Source organism: Antennarius striatus, chromosome 8 (assembly GCF_040054535.1).
Source record: "Antennarius striatus isolate MH-2024 chromosome 8, ASM4005453v1, whole genome shotgun sequence".
NCBI classification, from domain to species: Eukaryota; Metazoa; Chordata; class Actinopteri; order Lophiiformes; family Antennariidae; genus Antennarius; species Antennarius striatus.
The window spans coordinates 17376301-17400059 of record NC_090783.1 but is presented as its reverse complement, the minus strand read 5'-3'; the positions used below and the strand labels follow the sequence as shown (position 1 = coordinate 17400059).

General features: G+C 44.0%; 3 protein-coding genes across 8 annotated transcripts; 1 reads left to right on the top strand and 2 right to left on the bottom strand.

Annotated features, from left to right (window-relative positions):
• Positions 1-3615: 3615 nt before the first annotated feature.
• On the bottom strand, positions 3616-10067 carry wiza (WIZ zinc finger a). 5 transcript variants are annotated; one of them, XM_068322324.1, is made up of 9 exons: positions 9918-10057; positions 8576-8633; positions 7715-8194; positions 6330-7127; positions 5847-6185; positions 5052-5266; positions 4789-4966; positions 4526-4685; positions 3616-4428 (listed from the first exon to the last, which is right to left on the bottom strand). In XM_068322324.1, exons 2-9 carry the CDS (start codon positions 8586-8588, stop codon positions 4272-4274), a joined length of 2340 nt encoding a protein of 779 aa, XP_068178425.1. In that variant the 5' UTR covers positions 8589-8633; positions 9918-10057; the 3' UTR covers positions 3616-4271. The 5 variants fall into 5 exon arrangements, with proteins under 5 accessions (XP_068178425.1, XP_068178424.1, XP_068178428.1 ...); XM_068322323.1 differs by lacking the exon at positions 9918-10057 and adding an exon at positions 8842-9904; XM_068322327.1 differs by lacking the exon at positions 7715-8194.
• Positions 10068-14313: 4246 nt separating this feature from the next.
• On the top strand, positions 14314-17841 carry prdx2 (peroxiredoxin 2). The gene is made up of 6 exons (XM_068320604.1): positions 14314-14419; positions 15197-15317; positions 15457-15610; positions 16407-16529; positions 16875-17005; positions 17529-17841. Exons 2-6 carry the CDS (start codon positions 15215-15217, stop codon positions 17609-17611), a joined length of 594 nt encoding a protein of 197 aa, XP_068176705.1. The 5' UTR covers positions 14314-14419; positions 15197-15214; the 3' UTR covers positions 17612-17841.
• A 135-nt stretch (positions 17842-17976) lies between these two features.
• Positions 17977-20214, bottom strand: junba (JunB proto-oncogene, AP-1 transcription factor subunit a). 2 transcript variants are annotated; one of them, XM_068320603.1, is made up of 2 exons: positions 20060-20214; positions 17977-19789 (listed from the first exon to the last, which is right to left on the bottom strand). In XM_068320603.1, exon 2 carries the CDS (start codon positions 19749-19751, stop codon positions 18858-18860), a length of 894 nt encoding a protein of 297 aa, XP_068176704.1. In that variant the 5' UTR covers positions 19752-19789; positions 20060-20214; the 3' UTR covers positions 17977-18857. The 2 variants fall into 2 exon arrangements, with proteins under 2 accessions (XP_068176704.1, XP_068176703.1); XM_068320602.1 differs by lacking the exon at positions 20060-20214 and having other exon boundaries at positions 17977-20051.
• Between the last annotated feature and the right edge of the window lie 3545 nt (positions 20215-23759).

Sequence of the window (23759 nt, the reverse complement as noted above, 5' to 3'; positions counted from 1 at the left end):
CATATCAAGCCAGAAGTTTTAATGCCACGAGCCGTAAACGTGTCGACATCAATCGTGCCACCGCCGACTGAGAAGAAATATTCTGTTGGCCTCAAAACGTCATGGGAATCATGTACCGTCCAAAGGTCGTGTTTGAGTCCTACAGAAAGATCCAGCAGAACTAACAGATACTGTAGTAAGAAACCAAAAAGGAGCTGGTCAGAGCTCTGATATATTAGGTTGGCTTTTTTTTTTTAAAGGATCGTTTTTCCTTACAGACAATCATTTTCATCCTTTAAGTAAATCTCAGTCCTCACAACATCATTTATTACAATTACTTTTCTAATTGCTGACAGTGTTGCTGAGTCATTATATCTGTTGCACTGTAGTGTCGAGGAAACTTTTCATTCTTAAGGATGTCATAATTAATGTCCATATATAACCAATGGATATATGTGTAATGTCTTTTCATTGTTTTTCATTGCCGGTAAAGAAATGATTTATTTAAACCAGAGAGCAGTCAGGTTGTGCAAACCTTTGCCACTGCTAACGTCAGTAAAACATGAACAATCACAAATACTTCTCTCATATAAAAGAGATTTTTGTCAGCATCTGATAAATGAAGAGTGAGCATGCATTTTTTAAATTTTATATCGCCCTGAGGGGATCATAAGTCACTGCATCATTGCACACCATGCTTTACTCACATCCTTATGCCAAATTAAGTAATACATACTTCCTTAGCGTTAGTGTTTGGAATCTACTGATGTGTCTATCATCAGTAGCTTATGACTTATGCATTATTATTTTATATCTTTTAATATCCCTCCAGCTGTAAACAATAAAACGCTGTGACTCGTCCACGTCTGGATATTTTTTACTGGCCTGCAGTTTTTGTTTTTTTCATGATACTGGAAAAAAACATAAAAATTCAAGAATCCACATCTGAACTAGGATAAGACTTGGAATTTATAAAACCCTTCTGTCTTCCAATACCCACTCTCAGAAATTTATCAAAATCATAATTTTGTTAGATGCAGTTTGTTCTGATTTGGACAAAAAGAAAGCATTTTTATCATGAATAATAATAATGCTGTAATATAACGTCATCGCAGGGGGCGATGAATTGTTGAATGAAGACATTAATGGTGTGATGTTGCACCGCTATTGTAGATTCATGTTGTTCTGCTCTTTATTGAGGGTCCGAAGAAGAGTCTCAGCTTTTTTTTGTCTCATGTCTGATCCTGTTGCATCTATTGGGCTTCTTTTTCCACAGCTCTTTCTTGTTAATTTCTTATGTAGCTGAATTGTGCGGAATTGAGTCTAGGCTCTATTCCAAACATCATCTTGGCTGTAAGTGACGTGTTTTTCCATTGTAATTTGCTGGAGTTTCTTTGAGTAATTGGGTTTTAGATTCTGTTCCAGGACCTCTAGGGAACCCAACACAGGAGTGAGGTCTTCTGAGAGGCCCCAAGAAGAGATACATGGTGCCCGCACAGGTCTCTGATGCCTGGGTCAATGCAGTCTTATTGGTGCAACATCTGCAACCCGAGCCTCCAAATGTGGTCCACTCACCAGGTCATTGTGTCAGCGCTGGAGCATGACAGAGGAATAAACCGCAAAGTCAGACGGCGATCCAAGAGCTTAATGACTTCATGCAAGCATGCTCACAAAAGTCAAAATATGCCCTTGAAGCACCACATGTTCAAAATCATTTAATGAGGGAAATATCAAACTACAAAAAATAAAAGTAATTACAAACAGGAAAAACATTCAGATACGCTTTCCCGGGAAATCCGTCCTCTCCGAGCCTGTATTGGGAAGCGTGAAAAGTCCAATTTCAGCCAAGCCCCAAAACATACCATAAATCTTGTTGGGTAAAAAATTACTTCCAGACATTGAGTCATAGTCGACATAAATTCAGGAATGAAAGAAAGTCTTATTCACTTAATCCCCTCCCGTTGCAGCAAAAAACAAAGAAAGAATCCTAAAAAGCCAAGAAAATATTCTATCAAGTATTTTTTAAATATCACAATAAAGAAATATTACTAATAAGGCTCTTGTTGCATGTGATAAATCTGAAGACTTTGCTGTATTAATTTCATGCTGAAAACTGCAGAAATGATTCATGCTTACAGGATTGAACTGCAAACAGAGGTGCAGGTCAGTTCCCTGTCATCATATTTTGTCTTAACAAGAAATGCACAGATGGCACCAATAAGATTAATGAGAACTCTCAGTCGTATCTGTGCTGCACAAACTCCACCTCAGGTTAATTCCAACATTTCTGCCCTACATCTGAATTTTATGACAGGTTGAAAAATGAAGGTGGAATTTTAGACACATGAAATAATTTTCTCTGCTAGAGAAAAAAAAAGGATAAACCTTTAGAAAATCAATTAAAAACCCAGAATGTCACTGAAATTCAAACAACATTGAGAACATAATAAAAAATAATGTATTAATGGGGATTCATGCCTGTGGACTAGTCCAGAGGAGTCATATAAAGATCAATCTTGGCTACTAGAATGAAGCAATTGCACCAGACCGTCCAGGGTCCGATTTTAAAACCCGAGGGCCATGAGTTGGAGTCAGTTATTAAACCAGAACCTCCTAAACCCAAAGCCCAGGAAAACAGATGTGCTCATAACCTGCCCTCGCTCTTGGAGTGAGTCTTGTTTTTGTCTCCAAACCAACAGTTGTTGTTTGTTGCCGTAGCAACCATCTTAACAGGTGTGGTCAGGTGTTATAAATCAATGCCTCAGTGAAAGCCAGAACGTCAGCAGACACAAGATTTATCCATCAGTGATGGTGGGGGAGGCTGAGACCCCCCCACCTCCCAACCCCCCAGGTGAGAACTGACTGACAGGAGCATCTGTGGATACGAAACAGCAGAAATACTGATTCATCGTGAACATAGTAGGCATCAAACTCACCCAGAACCCAAATGGACACCGTAAGAAAGCATGAATTGAATTAATACAAAAGATCAATTTAAACTATTTAAATAATTGAATTCCTGAAGCTGAAGCCTGGAAATATTTGCATTATTGATGAAGCAACTGATTGTTTTAGCTGTATAGAAAGACTACACCTATGAATCAAATGTTTAGAAAACATCGAGGCGCGTTTCTATTAGGCTGTAGAGTGTGTAACGTTATATTAATTCACTGTCAACCAATCACAACTGTTTCTCTCTGCTGACATGAGCTAAAGCTGAGGAGGATCTCTTTAGAAGAGGAACCTGTTTTTTCTTATCTGCATACACAATTTGTTTAAACATCAAACAAGTAATTTAATATTCAAACAAGCTCTGTATACCTTACATTAAATTATATCCATTTAAGTTTAATCCTGTTAATACACTCTAATGACAGAGGGATCCGCTCCAGGATGTTGCTGAGTTGAAGCTTCATGGAGGAATATTGACTTTTCTGGGTTATGCTAGAGACTAAAAATGTTTAGATGGACATTTGAAGTTATTCGCTGATAAAATGACAGGGCCTTGTGGTGCGGTTAAGAAAGCAGCCATCAACAGCCCCTGAGAAAACTTTTAGCGCATGTCATTCCTCTTCTTCCTCCTTCTTAAAATCACGACCAACAGCAGAGCCACGTCATAAATCACAGACAACAAAATTAAATAAGATATTTATTTTACAGAAATAATTTTAAAAAACAAATATAAAAAGACCAGAAAAACAGCACATGAGTAGTAGTTACACCTTGAAGCCTTGATTTTAAAATTATCCCTCTTTTTTTTTTTGCCCCAAATCAAATTGTTTTTGGAAACAAATTCTGCGCCTCTACTGGTATCATGTTTATCTTATTCAAAAACATTAGGAAAAATCCTTCAGGATTTAAATACTTAAAAGAAGTTAAGTTAATTCAGTATAAAGCCCATCAAGGAAAAGAGGAATACCACAGTGATATGGTGACATCAGGTTACTCAGAACAGAGAAGGTTGCCGCTAAAAATGGCAACATTCATATTCGAATTTATCTCTTATACAAACAGACAGAACGATTCACAGGATGACTGGAGTGAGAATTAAAATAAGAGACGAACTGGCTTCCAGTGATTGTTACAGTGGAATTTACCTGAGTGGATAATTTAGCAGTTTCCTTCATGTGGCTCACTGCTGCCCTCTGTAGGACTAAAAGGGAACATTTGACTTGCTTTTTTTTTGTGTTAATAATCACACAAACAGATCAACAGGTGACTCCCTCTCGTCTAGATGCTGACATGGTGTTTAGAAAGCATGACTTTGTTTTATCACAGTGAGATTTAGCAGACTAGACAGCGACCGGATGGACCAATGCCGGAGCGGCCACCGGTGTGGCAGGCGGAGAAGCTTTGCCTTTGTAGCCCAGCGACATGATGTGTTTCTGTAGGTGTCTGATCCATCGCTCCTGAACCGACAGAGGTCCGTGGAACTCCTCCTCACAGAACCTGAGGAAAGAGGAAAACGATGGTAAATGCAAAAATCCTGAGCCGGTATCACCCACTGAACGCTAATGTGATTCTTTTGTGTGCGTCTTAGACAAACCTGCACTTGAGGGAGTAGATTTTGCCCACCAGTTTGACCAGTGGGGTGAGTGGGGGCTTGGGCAGCATAGCAGGGATGCTTCCTGACCGCGATGGCTGCTGGTAGCTGCTGTCCTGATTTTCCTGGCGTGAAGGCACTGCGTGTTTGGGTGGATGGACTCCTGAAACAACACAAACTCCTGGAGTGAGGTGTGGGGAAAAACGTCTTGTACTTTGTTTATCGGTAAGAGAATACGCATTTCCAGCCATCTTTTTATCTCTCACCCTTTGGGGAGCGAACATGGGGTTCGGCGTGGGTTGCAGCAGTCTGAGAGTGGCCATGTGATTGCCTGAACAAGGCGGGACCCAAGCCCTCTCGGCGTATCTTGTGCTCTGAATGCTTCAGGCTGCCGATAGAGACGGAATCTGAATCTGTCGACAGGGAGGGTGAAGCAGCAGCTCTCTGGGAAAGAAAGAACAAATGCTTATTTCATTATTATTTATGGGCATTAGAACACTAGGATTGTTTGTTTTGGAGCACAGCTCACCTTCTTGATGTAAAGGTCTCCCGTACGATAACGTTGGGTTATCGCCGCCACCTTAACCGGGTCCTTACGGATCAACTCGCTGAGGAGTTCAATGGGTGAAGTGGCTCCGTCCGCCTTCCACTCTACGATTCCCAGCTGTCTGAGGTGGGCCCGGGCGTGACTGGCCAGCGCTTTACGGTTTTCAAAATCAAAGCCGCAAAGCTCACAGGATGTGTCTGACACAACAAAAGGAGGGAGATTTTGAAATAAAAATGCAATAAACTTTGTGACAAATGACATATCGTGTGTGTCTTACCGGGGAAGAGACTTTCAAGGTTCAAAATTAGGATTCGTGATGTGTTCCCGCCTGTCAGTAAACTTCATACAGAGTGATTTATCCTCACTATTGTTTATTTGTGGGATCCAAATAAAATAAAATACAGTAAGTGAAATACAGACGTTACAGGGACAGCACAGTCATGGAGCCTAAAGGGGAAATCAAGTGCATTTCCTACAGTAAATGTAGCACAAACTGAGGCAGCACTGCCAAGAAATACAAAAGCAATCTGATCCTAAATTCACGATCCTGTCTGTCCCACTCAGGCCTGCTTGAGGCCAACCAATGACGTGAAATACAGTTATTTTAGACAGGTTTATTAATCTCCAGAGTGGTTGACACGTAACTCATGCTGGTCTTGTATTTATGGCACTGGATCGACTCCAGTGAAGACGCTACGTGTGATTCAACATTATAAAACTCGGCTGCTGTCCTGACGTGAAAGGTCAGACACCGAGACAATGTCCTTGTTGTCTTACCTCCGTGGGACGCGCCGCTCTTGGCAGCAGTAGGTTTTTCCTTCATAGAATAATCTAGAGGCGAGGTGCAGGGTGCAGGATTGGCATCCAACGACTGGCTCTCTGGGGCTCTCCTGGAGCTTTGAGGGGTCCACATGGTTTGTCTCGACGAGCCAGATTCTTTCCTGCCGTCTGCACCTTGACTCATGACCTCTTTGAGGAGATCGATGGGCGATGTTTTGATCGACCACGTGAGGCCGAGCTGGCGCAGATGGGCGCGGGCGTGGCACGACAGGGCTTTACGGGTGTCGAACAGCTGACCGCAGAAATCACAGAGGACAGTTGGTGGTGAATGCACATCTGTGGAAGAGACAGAGGAACAGCAGGGGCATAATTATGAGGCTGCATTCAAAACCCACTGAAAGTTAAAACAGACGGTAACTCAGCTGTAACCTGCAGAAATAAAAACTACCATCTCATTTAAAGGATTATTCCTCCGCTTACCGGCACCTGCAGACTTTAGAGCCGCAGCAGCAGGAGGCGACTGCTGCACTGGAGAATTGTTGTTGGTGCCAGATCGTTTATCAGGAACAGACACCTCAACCTCCTCAGGTTCTGGCTTGGGCTTCCTCTGGAGGGGGTCCACCGCTAGCCGGAAGCCTTTCTTAGCCTTTGGGGCTTTGTTACCAGGGGGTCGAGGAGTAGACTTGGCAGGGCTCGGGTTGACAGACGTGGAGGGAAAAGAGGTCCACGACTGGTTCGGAGCTGGACAGAGATCCTTGGCTGCTGGGGGCGGTCCTGCTGGGGCACCGCTTGTACACTTTGGTTTGGACGGGTGGACGGCTTCTAGCATGCCGCTACTAACCAATTCTTTGACAGTTTCAATGGCGGACGTTTTCCCCAGCAGGTCAGTCACTCCCAGCTGATTGAGGTGAGAACGAGCGTGACTGGCCAAGCCTTTTCGATTCTCAAACCCCTCTCCGCACAAAATACAACTGCAGTCCGTCGATGTTTTTGAACGCTTGCTAGGAGTAGATGCCGGCGACGAGGACAGACTGGAGGGACGTTTGGAGGAGGAGCCGGGAGGACTTTTTGCGGGGGGCTCCTCCGGTTGCTTGTTGCTAATGGGTTTAAGGTCCTCGTCCTGCATGATCTGGTACAGATGATCGATGGGGCTGCCCTTGATCTCGCCTTCAGGGATTCCAATTTGGCGTAGATGGGCGCGGGCATGACTGGATAAGCCTCTGCGTGTCTCATACCAGCAGCCGCAAAGTTGGCAAACGTGCACCTCATCATTAGTATCTAAAGAAAACAGAGTACAGGGTTATCAGGCACAATTAGAGCTGAGAACTACTAACATCTAAATTAATAACCATATAAGACTCGACACTATCAAACAAGTCTTACTCATGGAGCTGCTCCACTCAGAGCTTTCCACATAACTTTTAACTTATCTTTCTTGTAGGAAAAGATCGCCTCTCAATCAAGAGGTTTCAGAGGAGTTCCAGATATCTGACCTCGTGGGAGTCATCAGGGGAGTTAAGTCATAATTAAGAGTCCTTGATAGGTATTACCTATTGTCTGTAACCCCCACCCCACCACAGGGGAGGTCGGAGCCACCCAAAAGTCATTCAGATGATGGTTCAGTCGTACAAATGAAATTTAAGCTTCAAAAAATTGCAATGGATGGGGAGGATAGTTGGGCAAAAATTTGTCTATGGTCAACTGAAGCGGCAGCCCCTCAACAGAGGAAGAGGAAGAGGAGGAGGAGGAGGAAGAGGAAAAGGGGGGGGGGGGACTCAGGCTTCTCCTGCAAGTCCTGTTAACCCGGATGACCGAGACAAACCACAGACACAGCTTTCAAATGTTCATTAAAAGATCAGTCATACCTAACGTGATGGGGGCGTCTGTTTCAAGTGGCGCCCAAAGCGGTTTAGTTGGGGTTTGGTGATTGTCACTTGTTCTAGACTCAACCAGCCTCACACCAGAGGGAGACGAGGGGGGAAACGAGACGGCCGACTCTTTCGGTCTGGATGGAGACCCCTGATAATCCACCTTCTGCGGACTTGTCAGGGCTTTACCCCCTGCTCTGTAGGAGGCGCTGTCCTCCGGTTCTAAGGATGTGCTGGCCTCCTGCTGGGATGCCTTTTTGAGAGAGCTTGGCCCGGCTGCAGAGGAGGCAGCATTCAAAACGGGCAGCGAACCGTCCCTGTCTCTGATGAGCTGGTAGAGGAGGTCAATGGGAGCCCCACTGCTCTCTGACAGAGTCACTCCGAGCTGCCTTAGGTGGAGGCGGGCGTGGCTGGAGAGCCCTTTCCGTGTCTCAAAGTATGTTCCACAGACCTCACACATGACAGGCTGTGGAGTGGCTGTGAGGAGACCCAGAAGGGAGTTTGTCAACAGAAACTTAATTGAAGAATGAATGCAATTCAACAATTGATTCATTTAGAGGTCAATTTCATAGAATCAACCAATTCATACGGTAGTATTTTGGCATATTTATGCTTCTTAATGTTGTAGCGTATTTCCGCTTATCGCTGGATCACTTAGCCAACGCCAAATATACAATCTCAAACATGAAATTGTTGTTTGATGTTGGCATGTTTCGTTTCACGTTGGAAATGTGATTAGAGGGAGACGTTCATCCACTTTCTAATAATCAAGGCTTCTCACTCTCAGGTATTAATAGCCTGATAAAGTAGCGAAAAAACACGGAAATGATGTGTAATTGATTCACCAGTATGTGTTACCTTCTGAATCCATGACTGCGGAAGAGGGTTTACTTTGAGGAACAACAGCGCTGATGTCCTGTGGACCCAAGCAGAACAGGATATCAATTAAAAATATCAGTCCGGTTTCAACCCTGAATATCACTCTGACTGGGTTTTACGTTGTCATGGTTTCCAAGGATAAACAATCAGACAAATATCTACCGATTCTAACGCGTTCAGATATTCACTGGTACATGTCAGGTTTGTGTGATGTTAGTGAATTGCAGTGATAGTTGCGGTGGTACCTGCTGACACGGTGGGGGTTTTAAATGTCCCCCGTCTGTCTGGGTGGGCTGTTCTCCAGCCGCGTCTCTATGGCGGTCAGGGGTCAGTTCAAAGGAGGGGGAACCGAAAACAGACGGAACTACGTCGGGCTTGAGTTTGTTGGTCCGGCTGGTCACTAGCCTGCCCGATTCAAAGGACGTCTTCTCTACGTAATCCTCCTCCAAAAAATGCTCACTGCAAATCCTGGACTCGGTGTTCGCTGGAGGTCTGTGTCTGTTCAGCGCTGCCAACCAGCGCCGCAGGATTGTTTTCCGTTTCAGGGGAAGTGTGTGGAAATGGACGGTTTTGCCACTTCCTTTAACACCGTAAAACTCGTTTTTACACCCATGAACGATGCAGTATTGCCTTCCTTTTCGTTTTTGTCCGTCCTGCTGCTCGTCTGTCCCCATCTTCACCCGACTGCCCCCCTGCCTTTCATTGTTCCCACCGCCGTATCGGTCGAATTTATTAACCACCTGCGAATTTCAAGACCCTACTATGGTGATGCCAGGACCCGCCCACACGCACATCTGATTGATTTACGCTAATGAACTTCCGCGAACATGAACCAATCATTACCGCTCACTGGGAAACGCACCTATCACATACAACTAAACTAATGAGAACTGGCCAATAGAAAACTCGTGCCCTCACTGTAGTAGGACTTCAAATTTAGCGAATAAACATTAAGGTGAGAGAAAGATGGCTGCGCCCTTGACGGAAAATATATATTAGGGCTTTAAATGTCGTATTTGTTAAATTATTCTTGGTTGGAGTTGAAATTCATTTAGCGATCAAATCCACTCGATTATAACCAGACGTCGCCTGCTAACACAGGTGTAGATAACGGAAGTAGCGTGTAGAGAAAACTTCCATATTTTAAATAGTTATAAAAAAGTTTCCCCGTTTAGTATTTATTCAATCGGGCGAAAACTCGATCGAATAAATACTAAACAGTGACGGAAATGTTATTTACGTCATAGCTACAAAAACAAGAGTGTAGATGTGTGTGTTTGTTTTTCTGTGGAAGTATGCTAGCTAAGCTAGCTGAACTTACATTTCGCGTTGTTCGACAGCTGGGGCCTACACATCCTGCGCACTCGACTGGAAACTACACAATAACTGTCGGCTTCACGACGGCTGCTTTCAGGAACCCAGGACGTGTTTATGAGACGATATGACACCCGACCTTGATGACGTACCTCCCACTGCTCCGTCTGTGGAAAGCAACGATTTAAAAAAAATTAAAAACTTTATTAACAAAGCTTGGTAACGTGCAACAACTCAATGAAAACAGACGAAGCGTTGGTTAATATGTATAAAAATATGCAAAAAATAGATAATAATTGAAACTTAAATTATTAATATTATTTATTTTTAAAAATCATGACAGATTCAAGGTCCAGTTATAAAAATAACAGCGTTACACAAAACACAAAAAGAACCTCATGATTAAAAATTCATGATAAAATAAACACTATATTCAGATATATACTGTACACAGAATGTACCTCATTCGTTCTAAGCACATACATCTGCACATATATACATCCCTAATAAAATCTCTCCATTTATATATGTATATATATATGTGTGTGTGTGTGTGTGTGTGTGTGTGTGTGTGTGTGTGTGTGTATATATAATTTTATTTTTATTTTTTTAAATTTATTTATTTATTTATTTATTAATTCACGTTCCTCGCCAAAGACGACGATGCCAGTTCTAGATCAGACCGGGATGCGCTGCCTGCTGGTGGGAGAACGCTGTGATGGGTGCGCTTGGTTTATAATACCAATGCATTTGTTTTCATATGTTTGATATGAAGTCTAATATTAATTTTTAATTTTTAAATGTTTTAAAATTATTGTTTTATCGTGGAATTTCCACGGGTTCCCGCTGGTATTACATATAAAATAATACTGTATATCAATGCTTTTGTAAAAGGCTTTAGGCTGTACTGCTTTTAAAATTGTTCAAATTGTTGAGCTGCCTCGTGTTGCTTGACCAATTCAGCTTGTTGTCCAGCCACAGCCCAAGATATTTGTAGGTCTGCACGACCTCCACCTCCTCCGTTTCTATCAGAACTGGTCTAGGTCTGGGTCTGTCCTTCTTGAAGTCAAAGACCAGTTCTTTAGTTTTCGAGGTGTTTAGCTGCAGGCTGTTGCTGTGACACCAGTCAACAAAGTTCCTCATCAAGCATCTATACTCCTCCCCCTCATTGTCTCATCTGAGCTTCTGGATCTGACCTAGTTCTGAGTTGTAGCAGAAGTCCACCATGTACAGTGAAGAGGATCGGGAACAAGACATTCTCATGTGGAACACCGATGCAGCTGACCACAGTATCAGACATGACGTCCTTTAGCCTGACGAACTGTGGTCTGTCAGTGAGGTAGTATCCAAACGACCAGGCTGGGGTCCACTCGCAATTGTAGGAGTTTGTCTTGTAGTATACAGGGCTGGATGGTATGGGAGGCACTTGAAAGATAAAGAAAAAGAATCCTCACAGTGCTGCTTTCCTTGTCCAGATGCGAGTGGGCTCGGCGTAACATGTAGAGGATGGCATCCGCCACAACAACCTTTTCCCTGGTAGGCAAACTGTAAAGAGTCCTCAGCATGTTGGACCTGAGGCCTGAGGAAATTGAGAAAGGGGTGCTCGTGGGAAGAAGGGTTGAGGGGGGCAGCTCTGCTGCTGCAAACTGGGGGTTGGTAGGTTGGGAGGAGAAAGAAGAGGGGCTGGGGGGGAAGAGGGAATCTTAGCGCAATGTTGTTCTCTCCCAAAATAAAAGCCCCAACCTATGACCCCTGAGCTTTGAATAACTTAATGTCCTCATAGCGGCATATGCAAATAAAGAAAGAAGGTTAATTATCTCATTACATATACAGTACTGTACATATTACTGCTTTGTAATTCAGTGACAAGAAGCAACTGTTCAACAGGAAGGTCCTTCCCTTAAAATGACTTTGGATTAAACAAACTCTTCATTGCTTTGTTGAAAAGTGAACAAGACATGAATACACTTTCTGTTATTCATAATTACTGTTAAATAATGTAATCTAAATATTAAGTTTGAACGAGTGTCATATTTTCAAAGTCAACTTTATTGTCAAATATACCATATATGCACGACATACAGCACAGATGACATTGCAGCCTTCTCAGACCCACAGTGCAAACAACACAAAGTATGACACGAAAAACAAAGAACGGTAAACATCTCTATACACTCTCTAATCCCGTAGGGGGAGTGACGTGTGCGCAGTCCCTGAGTTAACGGTGGAGAGAGAGACAGAGAGGTTATCAGATGCTGGGGGGGGGGGTAGAGTTCAGGGCTGTGGCCGGGGGCAGAGCAGGGAGGGAGTTGTGCCTCCTGACCGGCTGGTGAAAGAAACTGTCCTTGAGCCTGCCGGTTTTGGTCCACAGACTCTGGAGTCTCCTACCTGATGGCAGCAGGCTGAAAAGGCTGTGAGAGGGGTGGGTGGGATCAGTCAGAGTCAAAGTCAGCTTTATTGTCAAATGTACCATATATGCATGACATACAGCACAGATGAAATTGCAGTCCTCTCTGACCCACGGTAAACAGGCAATACAACAGGCAGTACAACACAGACAGTACAATACAGGTAGTACAACACAGGCAGGACAACACAGGCAGGGCAACACAGGCAGTACAACACAGGCAGGACAACACAGGCAGTACAATACAGACAGTAAATCAGACAGTACAGCGCGAAGTATTAGACGAAACACAAGGGATGGTAAACATCACTATACACTCCTTAATCCCGTAGGGGAAGTGATGTGTGTGTAGTCCCTGAGTTGATGGAGGGAGAGAGAGATAGGTAGTCAGGTGCTGGAGAGAGGGCAGGGCAGTGTGAGGGTAGAGTTCAATGCTGATGGCTTTGAGGCGGGTGCTATAGATATCTTTGAGGGAAGGGAGAGAGACACCAGTGATCTTTTCAGCTGCTCTCACGATGCGCTGCAGGGTCTTGCGGCAGGAAACGGTGCAGGAGTCGTACCACACGGTGATGCAGCTGGTCAGGATGCTCTTGATGGTGCCTCTATAGAAGTTAAGCATGATTGGGGATGGGGCTCATGCTCTCCTTGGTTTGTGGAAGAAGTAGAGATCCTGTTGGGCTCTTTTGGTTAGTGATGCGATGTTCCTGCCCCAGGACAGGTCCCCGGAGATGTGTACACACAGTCGTGTAGTCTGCAAACTTTATGAAGAGGTTGGAGCTGGAAGTTGGTGTGCAGTCGTGGGTCAGCAGAGTGAAGAGGAGGGGGCTCAGTATGCATCCTTGGGAGGCTCCTGTGTTCAGCGTTATGGCGCTGGAGGTGTTTCTGCCGACTCGAACTGCCTATGGTCTCCCTGTCAGGAAGTCCAGCAGCCAGTTGCACATGGGGGTGTTGAGTCCAAGCTGGTCCAGTTAATGGATGAGCTGCTGGGGGATGATTGTGTTGAATGCTGAGCTTAAGTCGATGAACAGCATTTTGGTGTATGAGTCTTTGGTCTCCAGGTAGGTGAGGGTCGAGATGGCTTCATCGGTCAAGTGGTTAGACCAATAGGCAAACTGAAAACGGTCCCTGGTTGAAGGGAGGGCAGACTTGATGTGCTGCATGACTAGCCGCTTGAAGCTCTTCATGAGAATGGGAGTGAGTGCAACCAGGTGGTAGTCATTGAAGCAGGATGGGGGTGACTTCTTTTTGCAAGTCTGACATTTTTAACAAGTGGTCTATATGCCGGCATTAGCATAAGAGTGGTGTGGTATGACGCCTCAAGGTGGGGGAGGGCGCGGGCCTTGTAGGCATCTTTATGTGTCATCCAAACCTATTTAAGTCAATCCACTGGACGTTAAGAAAGTTCTTGAAGCTGTTTCGTCTCTCATCCAAGAGACTTCTTCAGTTCTTCTTCAGAACTGAAGAAGTCCAGTGGATCGACTTAAACAGCTTTGGATAACCATGACCTGGATAACTGAGAACCTACACAGACATCTTTATGTGTCATGTAGACATTGTTCAAGATGTTCGCTCCTCTGGTGGCAAAGTTGATATATCCATATAATTTTGGAAACACACTCTTGGGGTTTGCATGGTTAAAGTCCCACACCAGAATGAGGAAAGCATTGGCTGTCTGCTGCTCACTGATGTGTTGGTAGAGTTCATTCAATGCCTTACTCCTGTTGTTGTTGCTGGAGGTGGGAGGAATGTATACTGCTACCAGCAACATGGCAGAAAACTTTTTGATACACACTTTCTTTTGTTTGCTGCTAAGGGTAGCTTGTCCCTATGTTTTCATTAGTAAATTTGCATTCCGCGTCACAAATGATTAGAAATAGTCTATTTTCAATCCCATACATCCATTTAGGCAGTTATAATACAGTAATACTGTATGAATGAGCTTCTCTTTTGACACACGTCTTTTATTTTGAAGGGAGTTGTTCTAACTTCCGGTGGCCGCCTCTGTTTCCGGCCGTGTTTCCACATAGCCCTCCTTTCATTGATCACTCGTCGTCTGAACACTTAACACATAAAAACTACGTCTCGGTTTTACGTGAAGTCAGGTGAGACTGAATGAAAATGTTTGAGTGTTTTTAAACCTGAGAAGTTGACATTATGCACGACTCGACCCGAAGTGCCTGTTGTGTAGCCTGAGGTCTGAGGTAACAAAGAAGCCGTTTCAGTACTTGAAGCTAACGTCAAGCTAGCCGGTCAGCGCCTCTTCTCTGGGGGGTTCTGCTCCTGTCTGTTGTGCACCTGCAGCAGGGACACGTCGTTTGACCATAAATATATTAAGCCTTTAGCTGAGCTTTGCAAAACACTGCGTTCATTTTCTTGAATTATTGTTGCTATTTTGGTCATAATTATTAGTGTTGAAGAAGAAGAAGAAGAAGATATACTTTATTGATCCCGTCGGGGAAATTGTACATTTGTTACATTTTTGTGTTAGTTTGTCCAGGTATCATAGGTATTTATGTCTGTTTTGATATATGCTAAAATTGCATTCTTCTGAAAACCCTCTATCCAAATGCTAACATGCAGTTGATTAGTGAAAGTCATGGTTATATAAGCTTCTTAACAGGTTTTTTTTTCCCCTATGTGGGCTGAATATGACTTGCATGTGATTTTACTTTGTTTGCCTAACTGAACACGCTTCAGAGCACCAGTGTGCAAAGCAGGGTTTCTGGTTAAGCTTCAGAAAATACGCATTTAGATTACATCCCAGAGGGTTTTGCCATCAGAGCTGCAGGTGGATCCTCAGGCTCCACCCAGCTGAACTTATTGTGTTGATGGTGTGAGCATAAGGAATGTTCCAGTAACTTCAGTGTTTCATTTCTCAGTCATTTTCCAACGTCACCATGTCTGCTGGTAATGCTAAGATTGGTCAGCCCGCCCCAGACTTCACCGCTACAGCCTTGGTCGGTGGACAATTCAAAGATATCAAGCTGTCAGACTACAAAGGTAACAGTCATATTTGGAGGTATTTGAATTTGTGTGTTAGTCTAGTAGTTGCAGTTCAGCTGTGTCTATGTGGATCCACACATTTTGGGGGCATATCTAAGGTGTGTGTGCTCCATTTTCTTCTTTGTGTGCTTTTCAGGGAAGTATTTGGTCCTCTTCTTCTATCCCCTGGACTTCACATTTGTCTGTCCAACGGAAATTGTGGCTTTCAGCGATCGGGCAGAAGAGTTCCGCAGTATTGGTTGTGAAGTTGTCGGCTGCTCCATAGATTCTCACTTCACTCACTTGGCTTGGTAAGAAAATATCACTGGGTCGTATTTAAATTTTTCAATCATAACTTAGTTTAATATGGTTTAGATAACTTGAGATCTGATGTCCCTTGTTAGTTGTTTCTAATGACTCTGTAAAGAGTGAGAATTAGTGAGTCTAAAATGTTCCCACTCAGGCTTATCAGTTTATCACCACACACTGCGCCTCGTCTGCATTTTTTGATAATCTCTGAGTCTTGAAGGACTGAAATGAGGTAACTTCTCTTCGTAAAATAACAATTTTAGGCAAGACGAATTAGAATGACATAAATATTTTCTGGTCAAGTTTTGTTTTATGATTTAAATGATACATTTTCTTGTTGGGGCGGCAGTAGCTCAGTCGGTAGAACGGGTCGTCTAATGATCACAAGATCGGCAGTTCGATTCCAGCCCAGCCACCTCGGAGTATGAGCTGACAGTGGGAGGTGTCAGCTCACCTCTCGAGCAGTGCTGAGGCGCCCTCGAGCAAGGCGCCCTCCCCTTTACAAGTTGCTGATTAGGGCGCACCACGAAGGAGCTGCCCATCACCCCCCCCACTGCATGCCCACAGGCCGTGTGTGTGTGTGTGTGTGTGTGTGTGTGTGTGTGTGTGTGTGTGTTACAGGGCCTGTACACACTACATATGCATGGGTTTAACTAAATATTTGCTAGACTGCTCATTTTGGTGCCTCATCTGGACAGGTTGAACCAACATCACTGCAGGATTTAAGAAGTGTGTTTTCATTTATTAACTATAAAAGTTACACCTCCAGTGCTAAAGGCTCTTGAATTTATTTTGCAGGACAAAAACACCAAGGAAACAGGGAGGTCTTGGTGACATGAAAATCCCCCTTGTGGCGGACCTCACCAAAGCCATCTCCAGAGACTACGGCGTACTGAAGGAGGATGACGGCATTGCATTCAGGTCAGACTTGTTGTCATGAGGAAGACCCTTTTCTCTTCCACCTTGCTTGTTTGGACTGAACAAACCGATGGTGCGTGACATCGCCCCAGGTTTTAATAGCGTGTCTTCGTCTAAGCCAGCAAAAATTGTACGTCATAGAAAACAGTTGCCATGGCATCAGTGTTTAATGTGACGCTTTGCAAATGATGACTAACCTTGCAAAACATTCATTTTCATTCCCTGTGCCACAGCAGATGTTCTAACTGGTAGCTGCCTGAAGCACACTGACTTTTAAAAGGTGCTCCTGTCATGATAAAGCACATAAAGCATTCTAGTGTAACACTAAAACTTGTCTGCGCCTCTCAGGGGTCTATTTGTGATCGACAGCAAGGGCATCTTGCGGCAGATCACCATCAACGACTTGCCCGTGGGTCGCTCTGTGGATGAAACACTCCGTCTGGTTCAGGCCTTCCAGTTTACCGACAAAAACGGAGAAGGTGAGTAAAATTATCAAGTAGAAACTTTATTTGTACGTTAATTTGCAGCTAATGTGTTAATCGTGTTTGTGGCCGTGGCTCCAGCACCTGCAAATGAGTAATAGCTACATGATGTCACGGTTGAGCTGTTTTCTGTTTTGTTTCAGACAGAGAACTTTTTTTTATCAGATTGGCAGACCATAAATCAGCCAATTAGAGTGTGGTATCTTCTTTAATTTTTTTGAAATGCTTAAAAGACTGTATTCACCTTCCTTTCTGTTACTACATAGATTTGTTATTGATACAGTAATCATAAATTCATGTAATAACACACACCTTTATTTCGTCCTTTATTTGGAAAATCTGTCTGGCTTTAGATTTGTTCTGAGACATATTCTGTATGCAGCCTTTCTTATTCAGTAAAAAATATCTTGAATAAATTTACTGCTCCTTCTATTCGTTTACATAACCTGGTGTGATTAAGTTCTCGTCCCTAGTTTTTTCACGTGTGCATGCGTTAAGTTCTGACTCCTCCACTCTCCAGTTTGCCCTGCTGGCTGGAAACCCGGGAGCGACACCATCATCCCTGATGTGGAGAAGAGCAAGGCCTTTTTCTCCAAGCAGTGAAGATGTCCAGATGGTGTTACTGAGTTCCTAATTGTAGCATTGGCCTCGCAGGTGTCCCTGTGAAGCAGTATGTCATGTAAAGTGATAAACACACCCAACCTGAACCTGAATTCATTGTTACATATATTTATATGTCCAACCTCAGAGTCTCAAGCACTGAAAATACAGATTTGTTTGTTTGCTGTAAGGAGTAATTTGTTACCATCTTTATTAAAACAGTAGGAAAATCCTGAGTGCGTTTTTTTTTTAGTATGTTATTATCTAAAACCTGCAGCTGACTTGGTTTATCATGTTGCATGTTATCCCTCTTTTGACTGCTAGGTGGTGTCATAAAACAATTATTACTCAATCGTATATTATACTGGGAACGATGAAGACAAATGCATCCGTTTAGATACATGAACTTCCCCCCTCTTGTCCCCAGTAGGTGTGACTTCTGAAGTAAAAAATTGGGTTTATCACCCTTAAATAATCAGCCTCCGGACGCACATTCTTGTCAAGATAAATTCTCTCACACATTCTGCTTGTTTTGGGGGAACATTTAACAATTTTCCCTAAACCACATTCCACAAGACACGTGTTGAGAAACTGTAAACAGATCGGTGAAGTCCCCAAACTCTCCATTGACAACCTCTTTCATTTACAGACACATTGTGGTGTGAAGGGGAGTGCGCAGCGTTTTCTGACGGGTAATGTGGGAGGGAGTTCCCCGAAACCTTTTCTTTACGTGACGTTTGCGATCAAATCTGACCATATGTACTGTAGATTAACGTGTGTGAGTCATCACGGAAATAATCCTACACCGGCTCGTCTCTAATCTAAATTTCTGACCAGACAGATCATTGGTAAAACTTCGTTTTACTGGGATTACATCATTTTTCTTAAAAAAAACCAACACATTTCTCGGGTTCATAATTTCATTTACTTAAATATTTACTGTACAAGATTTTAAAAAACAAAAACAAAAAAAAAAAACAACAGGCTCAACCTGACAACCACGAATAACTTACATGAGAATAAACCACAAACACATGTAAAAATGTAAACAGGCAAAACCAAGACGACATTTTTAATAATTCGTTCCAAAAATGCCCAAAGTGTTTTAGTCTCTTATGATTTCTGTGCAGACTTCTTTTTTTGTTGGTACAGCCAAAGAAGCCATAGTGATCTGTCAACGCGTTGTCCCCTAACCTTGTTGTCAGTGCAGTTCTTGTCCAGTGTTTCTCAAAAAAGAAAGGGTGTTTCTTCAAAAAGACTTGACTTTGGGCGCCAGCATGAGCTGACAGCCGCTGCTCACATGCGTCATGACTTTCTGTTTGAGCTGGGCCACCTGCTCCCTCAGCAGAGAAGCCGTGTTGGAAAGTCCGGCGTTGTCTGTTTTCAACACTTTCACCTTGTCCTCCAGACGGGAGATGCGCTCCAGTTTGCGCCTCCGACACTTGGACGCCGCCAATCGGTTCCTCAGCCGTTTGCGCTCCGCCTTGATCCGCTCCTGGCTCTCCATATCCATGGGGGACATCGGCGGAGAGCCGCTGTCGCTGTTGTGCATGTCAGGAACAGTCTGGGGCTCCTCTTTCAAGCCCCCGTACCGCTGTGAGTGGATGCCCACCCCGGCCAGAGGGTGCTGGAAATGGTGAGACCCGTGCGCAACGGCCTGGGGATGCTGGTGGTACTGGTGGTGCGGCAGGTAGCTGATGGTGGTGGAGGGATAGCTGGAGGTGGATGAAATGCTGGAGTTCGTGGTGCAGCTGTTCAAGGTGGCGTACTCGAGTGGTTCCGATTGGATGGACGTGCCGAACACGGATGGGGGAGCCGCGCAGGGAATGCCGCCAGTCCCGATGGACACGTTCGGAGGAGCCATCTGGTTCATCTTGTGCAGGTCGTCCAGAGCCTTAACAAAACCGTCAGCAAAGCCCTCCTGCTCCTCTGTGATGCCGCGGTTGTAGAGGTAATGCGCGGGCGTCGGTGTCGTGGTGATGACCCCGTTGCTGTTCTGGATGATCAGTCGCTCCAGTTCGGGAGAGGCGAGTTTCAAGGAGCCCACGTCCGCCGGGCCAGTCGGATAGAAATCAGCGTCGGCGCGCAGGTGCTGTGACTTGAAGTTTGAGCTCCGATATGAATCAGCGAAGTTCAAGTTCATATTCTGCTTTAGCAGTTTGTAGTCTGGCAGAGCTGCGCCTGGATGGCCATAAGCAGAGAGAAACGAGTCGTCATAAAAAGGCTGTTCCATTATTGTGGACATATTTCAAATAAGACAGTCAAATAACAAGAGCGCGCCTCAGAGACGCAGTTCTGACACCGAGGCTTCAGCGTCCAAAATGACTCAAACTCCGGCTCAAGAGTCCCGCCGTAGCTACGATTATAGTGAAGATCAAATCTACCAAAAACAAAACCAAACTTCCAAAACAGTGGGACCTCACTGCATCCTAACAAGACGTCGATTTGTACCTTTAGTTGAATTCAAAGCGGAGTCCAGTGACTAACTCAGATGTTTTCATTCCACTCGTGAATGTCGCTGTGGGTCTGAACTCCACATCTGCTTCCTCTATCGTGACTAACGCGGTTGGAGCTCCGCTGAATTTATATGACGTTCTTTTCAGCCAACTTACCGATTGGCTGCTTCCTCTGTGGTCGCCGCCTCCGGCTTGTCAGACGCGCTCTGACGTTGTTACCGAGAACTTGGACTGTTGACAAGATGATGCCGATTTAGCGTGGGGAACAACTAAACCCAGGTAAAGGCAAGAAAAACAGAGGAATATCTAATTAATTACCTCAAGTGATTAAGTGTCTTTTATAAATAAGTCACTTTAAATCCGTCCCACAGCCCTTCAAGACGCAACAGGCTCTACCTGGAGGAACCAACAACCACTGCGCGTTTATCCTCAACAACAATCCCATGTGTGAGAGTTGACTTTACAGAAGGGTGTGATACAAAAACAAAACAAAAAAACGATTCAGGTCAGTCCATATTTGGATATCCTGGCGCGCCAGTTCCTCCCCGACAGGAGCGGGAAGTCGATCCCACCGAGGCGCGCTTCCAAGTCTCCCTGTCTTGACGCGGAAGGAGAGGGAGGCGCACCGCCGCGCTCCTTCTGCCCGCAGGCAGGGAGAGGATGGTTCAGTGGCGCAAAGTCTTGGGCGTGATTGCTTCAGAAATACTTGAAACACAATAGATGTCTGGAAGAGCAAACCTTCAGCTGAAAGGGAGCAGATTCAACAATGCTGTTTATTCAGGTGTCTAAAAAAAGGCAGCAGACGTGTTTAAAACTAATATAATCAGATGGAACAAATTCCTGGTCGAAGTTAAATTTAAAAAAAAAAAAGCAGCTGATGTCTAATTGAAACAGCTGCAAATGAATTTCCAAGAATCATTTATTTAAAAGTGCAGTGTGTGTTTAATTGGATCTGCGTCAGGCCAGGTGAACCGAACGCGTCCCCACAGATAAATGACGCAGGCCCGCAGGTATGAGGCAAACACCTGCGCGACAGAACCACGTTATTTGTTTCTTCTTCGAGCTGACGACCACCTGAACCATTCCCCAGAATGGGGAACCCGCTCCCGGCGACAGTCTGACCCCCCCCCCCCCATCTCATGCTTATACCTGACATTTTTTATTTTGAATATACCTTTTTAAACAACCCATGTCATAAATTTAATGACTTTGCCTGTTCTTAAAATATTCTTAAAGGAACAGTTCACCTGTATGACATCACAGTCAGCTGCAAGCCATAATAATAACCTTGAGGCCAAGAGTGACACCATCCTCTGTCAGGGAACTTGGCTCTGTTGACTTACGTGTTTTTGATTTTTAACAATTCTTGGGCCAAAACCGCAGGATATACGCGCCCTCTGATGATTGGCCACTTTCGATCATGACCACACCCACCTTGAACCTTGATTGACAGCTCCTGTTATGTAATTTACTTGTGTTTTCTCATTGATGTTCTCCTTTCGGTCTCGGCTCTATAACATTTTAGACGTTGGTTTTTACCCAATCCAGCAAACATAAAGGGGACACCACTCGTCTATTCTCCCGTATGTTTCGGTATGTAGCTGTTTGCATTCACAGCAAGTTAGCTTTCTGTCAAAAATGTCTGCTTTGACTTTCATTTACAGCTGTTTTGGTATTTTATACACCTGTAATTACATTTTGAAGTTCCTCTGTGTTTGGTTCAGCCAGCATTTGATACACAACCATTGTTGTGATGTTGTTTCTCTATCTGATCGTATTCGGATTTCAGATTCCAGGGTAGGTTTCATGATAAAGATTGTAAAGCTATCATAGGACTGTTGCTTTGAAAGCAGGGGCCTAATGGGGGAAATAAGAAGCTTCAGCGCTTGGAGTTTATTTTTTTCTTCTGATTGTATGACTCACAGTTTGTTGCCTTGAGTCTGATTGAGCGAGGAAAGCTCCAAATCTTCTGTGGATTCTTAACGGTGCTAAATTTGCATGTGCCAGCAGCCCTTCTATGGAATCTTTACATGTGACTCTTTCAGACCCTTAATCAGCTCCGAGGTTTTTTGAACAATTTCTCCCCATGCGCATCATTACACGAAAACTGGAGAGGCTGAGTTCAAACACCTCATACATCTGATTCCGTCACATTTCTGAGCGCTTAAGTGATTCAGGTTGACAGACAGGACAAAGAAGAACCAAAAGCAGCAGCAGAAATGTGAACAAAACAAACGTGAAACCGGGGAGGAGCACACACAGGCGCCGGTTGAGCCATATAAAGACAATTTCTGTTCTTCATTTGCTCTTAGTTCATTACTTCATAATCGCATAATCATCAAGCTGTGCCCCGTAGAGAGAGTGACGCAGGTGAAGTCAGCGGTGGGAGGTTGAAACCCATAATAGCAAACATGAGACGACATGATGACATTATTGTAGGGTTGTTACAAGAGCATCATTTCAATTCTATTCAAAATCATGTGTTTGTGCATCTGTTGAAGGAAGGACAAATAGTACTTTTCCTGTTGTGATAAAATGAACACACGTTAACATATTTATTTATATCTTTGCTTTTTTGTGTTATAATGTGACCATTTTGTGGCTCTTGTAGTTTTATCGAATGCAGTTTTTGTTTTGGTATGACCAATAAATGATCAATATGTTTAGCAAACGCAACAGTTCTATTTTAAATATTTGAAATGTTAACAAAACTCTTCCAATTATGATTCACGCCTCAAATATTCAAATTTTTTTAATTAAAATTGCCTGAGTCAGTGTAATCATCACTTTATCAAAATAAATACAGTAATTGTCTTGTTTTAAATTAAATTCTGCCTGGTTTTGACCATTCTGCCTCATTTTGAACTCACTTTGAGACTTTTTTTGTCTTTTTGTGTAATGTGTAGAACGCCTGACAGCTGCTGATGTTCATTTCCTCGTCATTTTAACCCCGTCCTCTCCTTCATGCCTCCCACCATCACCGCCGCAGGTGATTCAGGCACTAAAACGCTGGCCGGTTTTGTTAAATGAACCGGACTTAATGCCCTTCCTCCATCTTTGGCAAGGTCCTTCATGCTGTAAGCTCGATGACCTGGAAGTGGCCTGTAGGTGTGGTGAGTCAGGTAGGGGTGTTCGCCGGGGTGAAGAGCTGGCTGTCCCCGCGAGGAAAGCCAAGCTCACTCCCTCACACAGTATTTTTAGACTTAATATGCTCTTTAAAGAGTGTGTGGGTCGCTTAAATTAACGCTAACAAGCAGTTCCTCTTCTCCACGCTCCTCCAAACTGAGCCTCCACTTTTTCTCCGTATTCCCCTCTTCATTATTTGGCTGCCTGTGGGAAATTGAAATGTCTTGTGCATGTAATTGCTTTAATGAAGGCATGTTTAATCAGCATATTCTTTGTCTGTAGCTTCCAGATAGCGCCAAGGAGCCTCGTAGCGATGGGAGACCTTTAGCACAAGACGAGATGATTGCTGGGGCCAAACGATCGCGGCAGGAAAAGACAGTCAGACCCAGCTGTCCCTCCAGGCTGACGTAACACATATGGAGCTGTCCTTCCCGCTTTATCTGCGTCTACACGGACGCTTAAACTTCCTGTCACTCTTCCTGCCTGTGAAAAAGGCAAGCAGTACGAAGTGGGGGGGGGGTTTAATTGGGTCTAATCTGATTTTACATGCCCAGTTAATTTATTAATTC

Coding starts and splice junctions, on each gene's coding strand:
- wiza (XM_068322323.1), bottom strand. CDS start 9,270: ATGGGGACAGACGAGCAGCAGGACGGACAAAAACGAAAAGGAAGGCAA. Junction 8,195..8,575: donor CGCAGTCATGGATTCAGAAG/GTAACACATACT, acceptor GTCTCCTCACAG/CCACTCCACAGCCTGTCATG. Junction 5,267..5,846: donor GAGCGGCGCGTCCCACGGAG/GTAAGACAACAA, acceptor TTGTTGTGTCAG/ACACATCCTGTGAGCTTTGC.
- prdx2 (XM_068320604.1), top strand. CDS start 15,215: ATGTCTGCTGGTAATGCTAAGATTGGTCAGCCCGCCCCAGACTTCACC. Junction 15,318..15,456: donor CAAGCTGTCAGACTACAAAG/GTAACAGTCATA, acceptor TGTGCTTTTCAG/GGAAGTATTTGGTCCTCTTC. Junction 16,530..16,874: donor GATGACGGCATTGCATTCAG/GTCAGACTTGTT, acceptor TGCGCCTCTCAG/GGGTCTATTTGTGATCGACA.
- junba (XM_068320602.1), bottom strand. CDS start 19,853: ATGTCCACAATAATGGAACAGCCTTTTTATGACGACTCGTTTCTCTCT.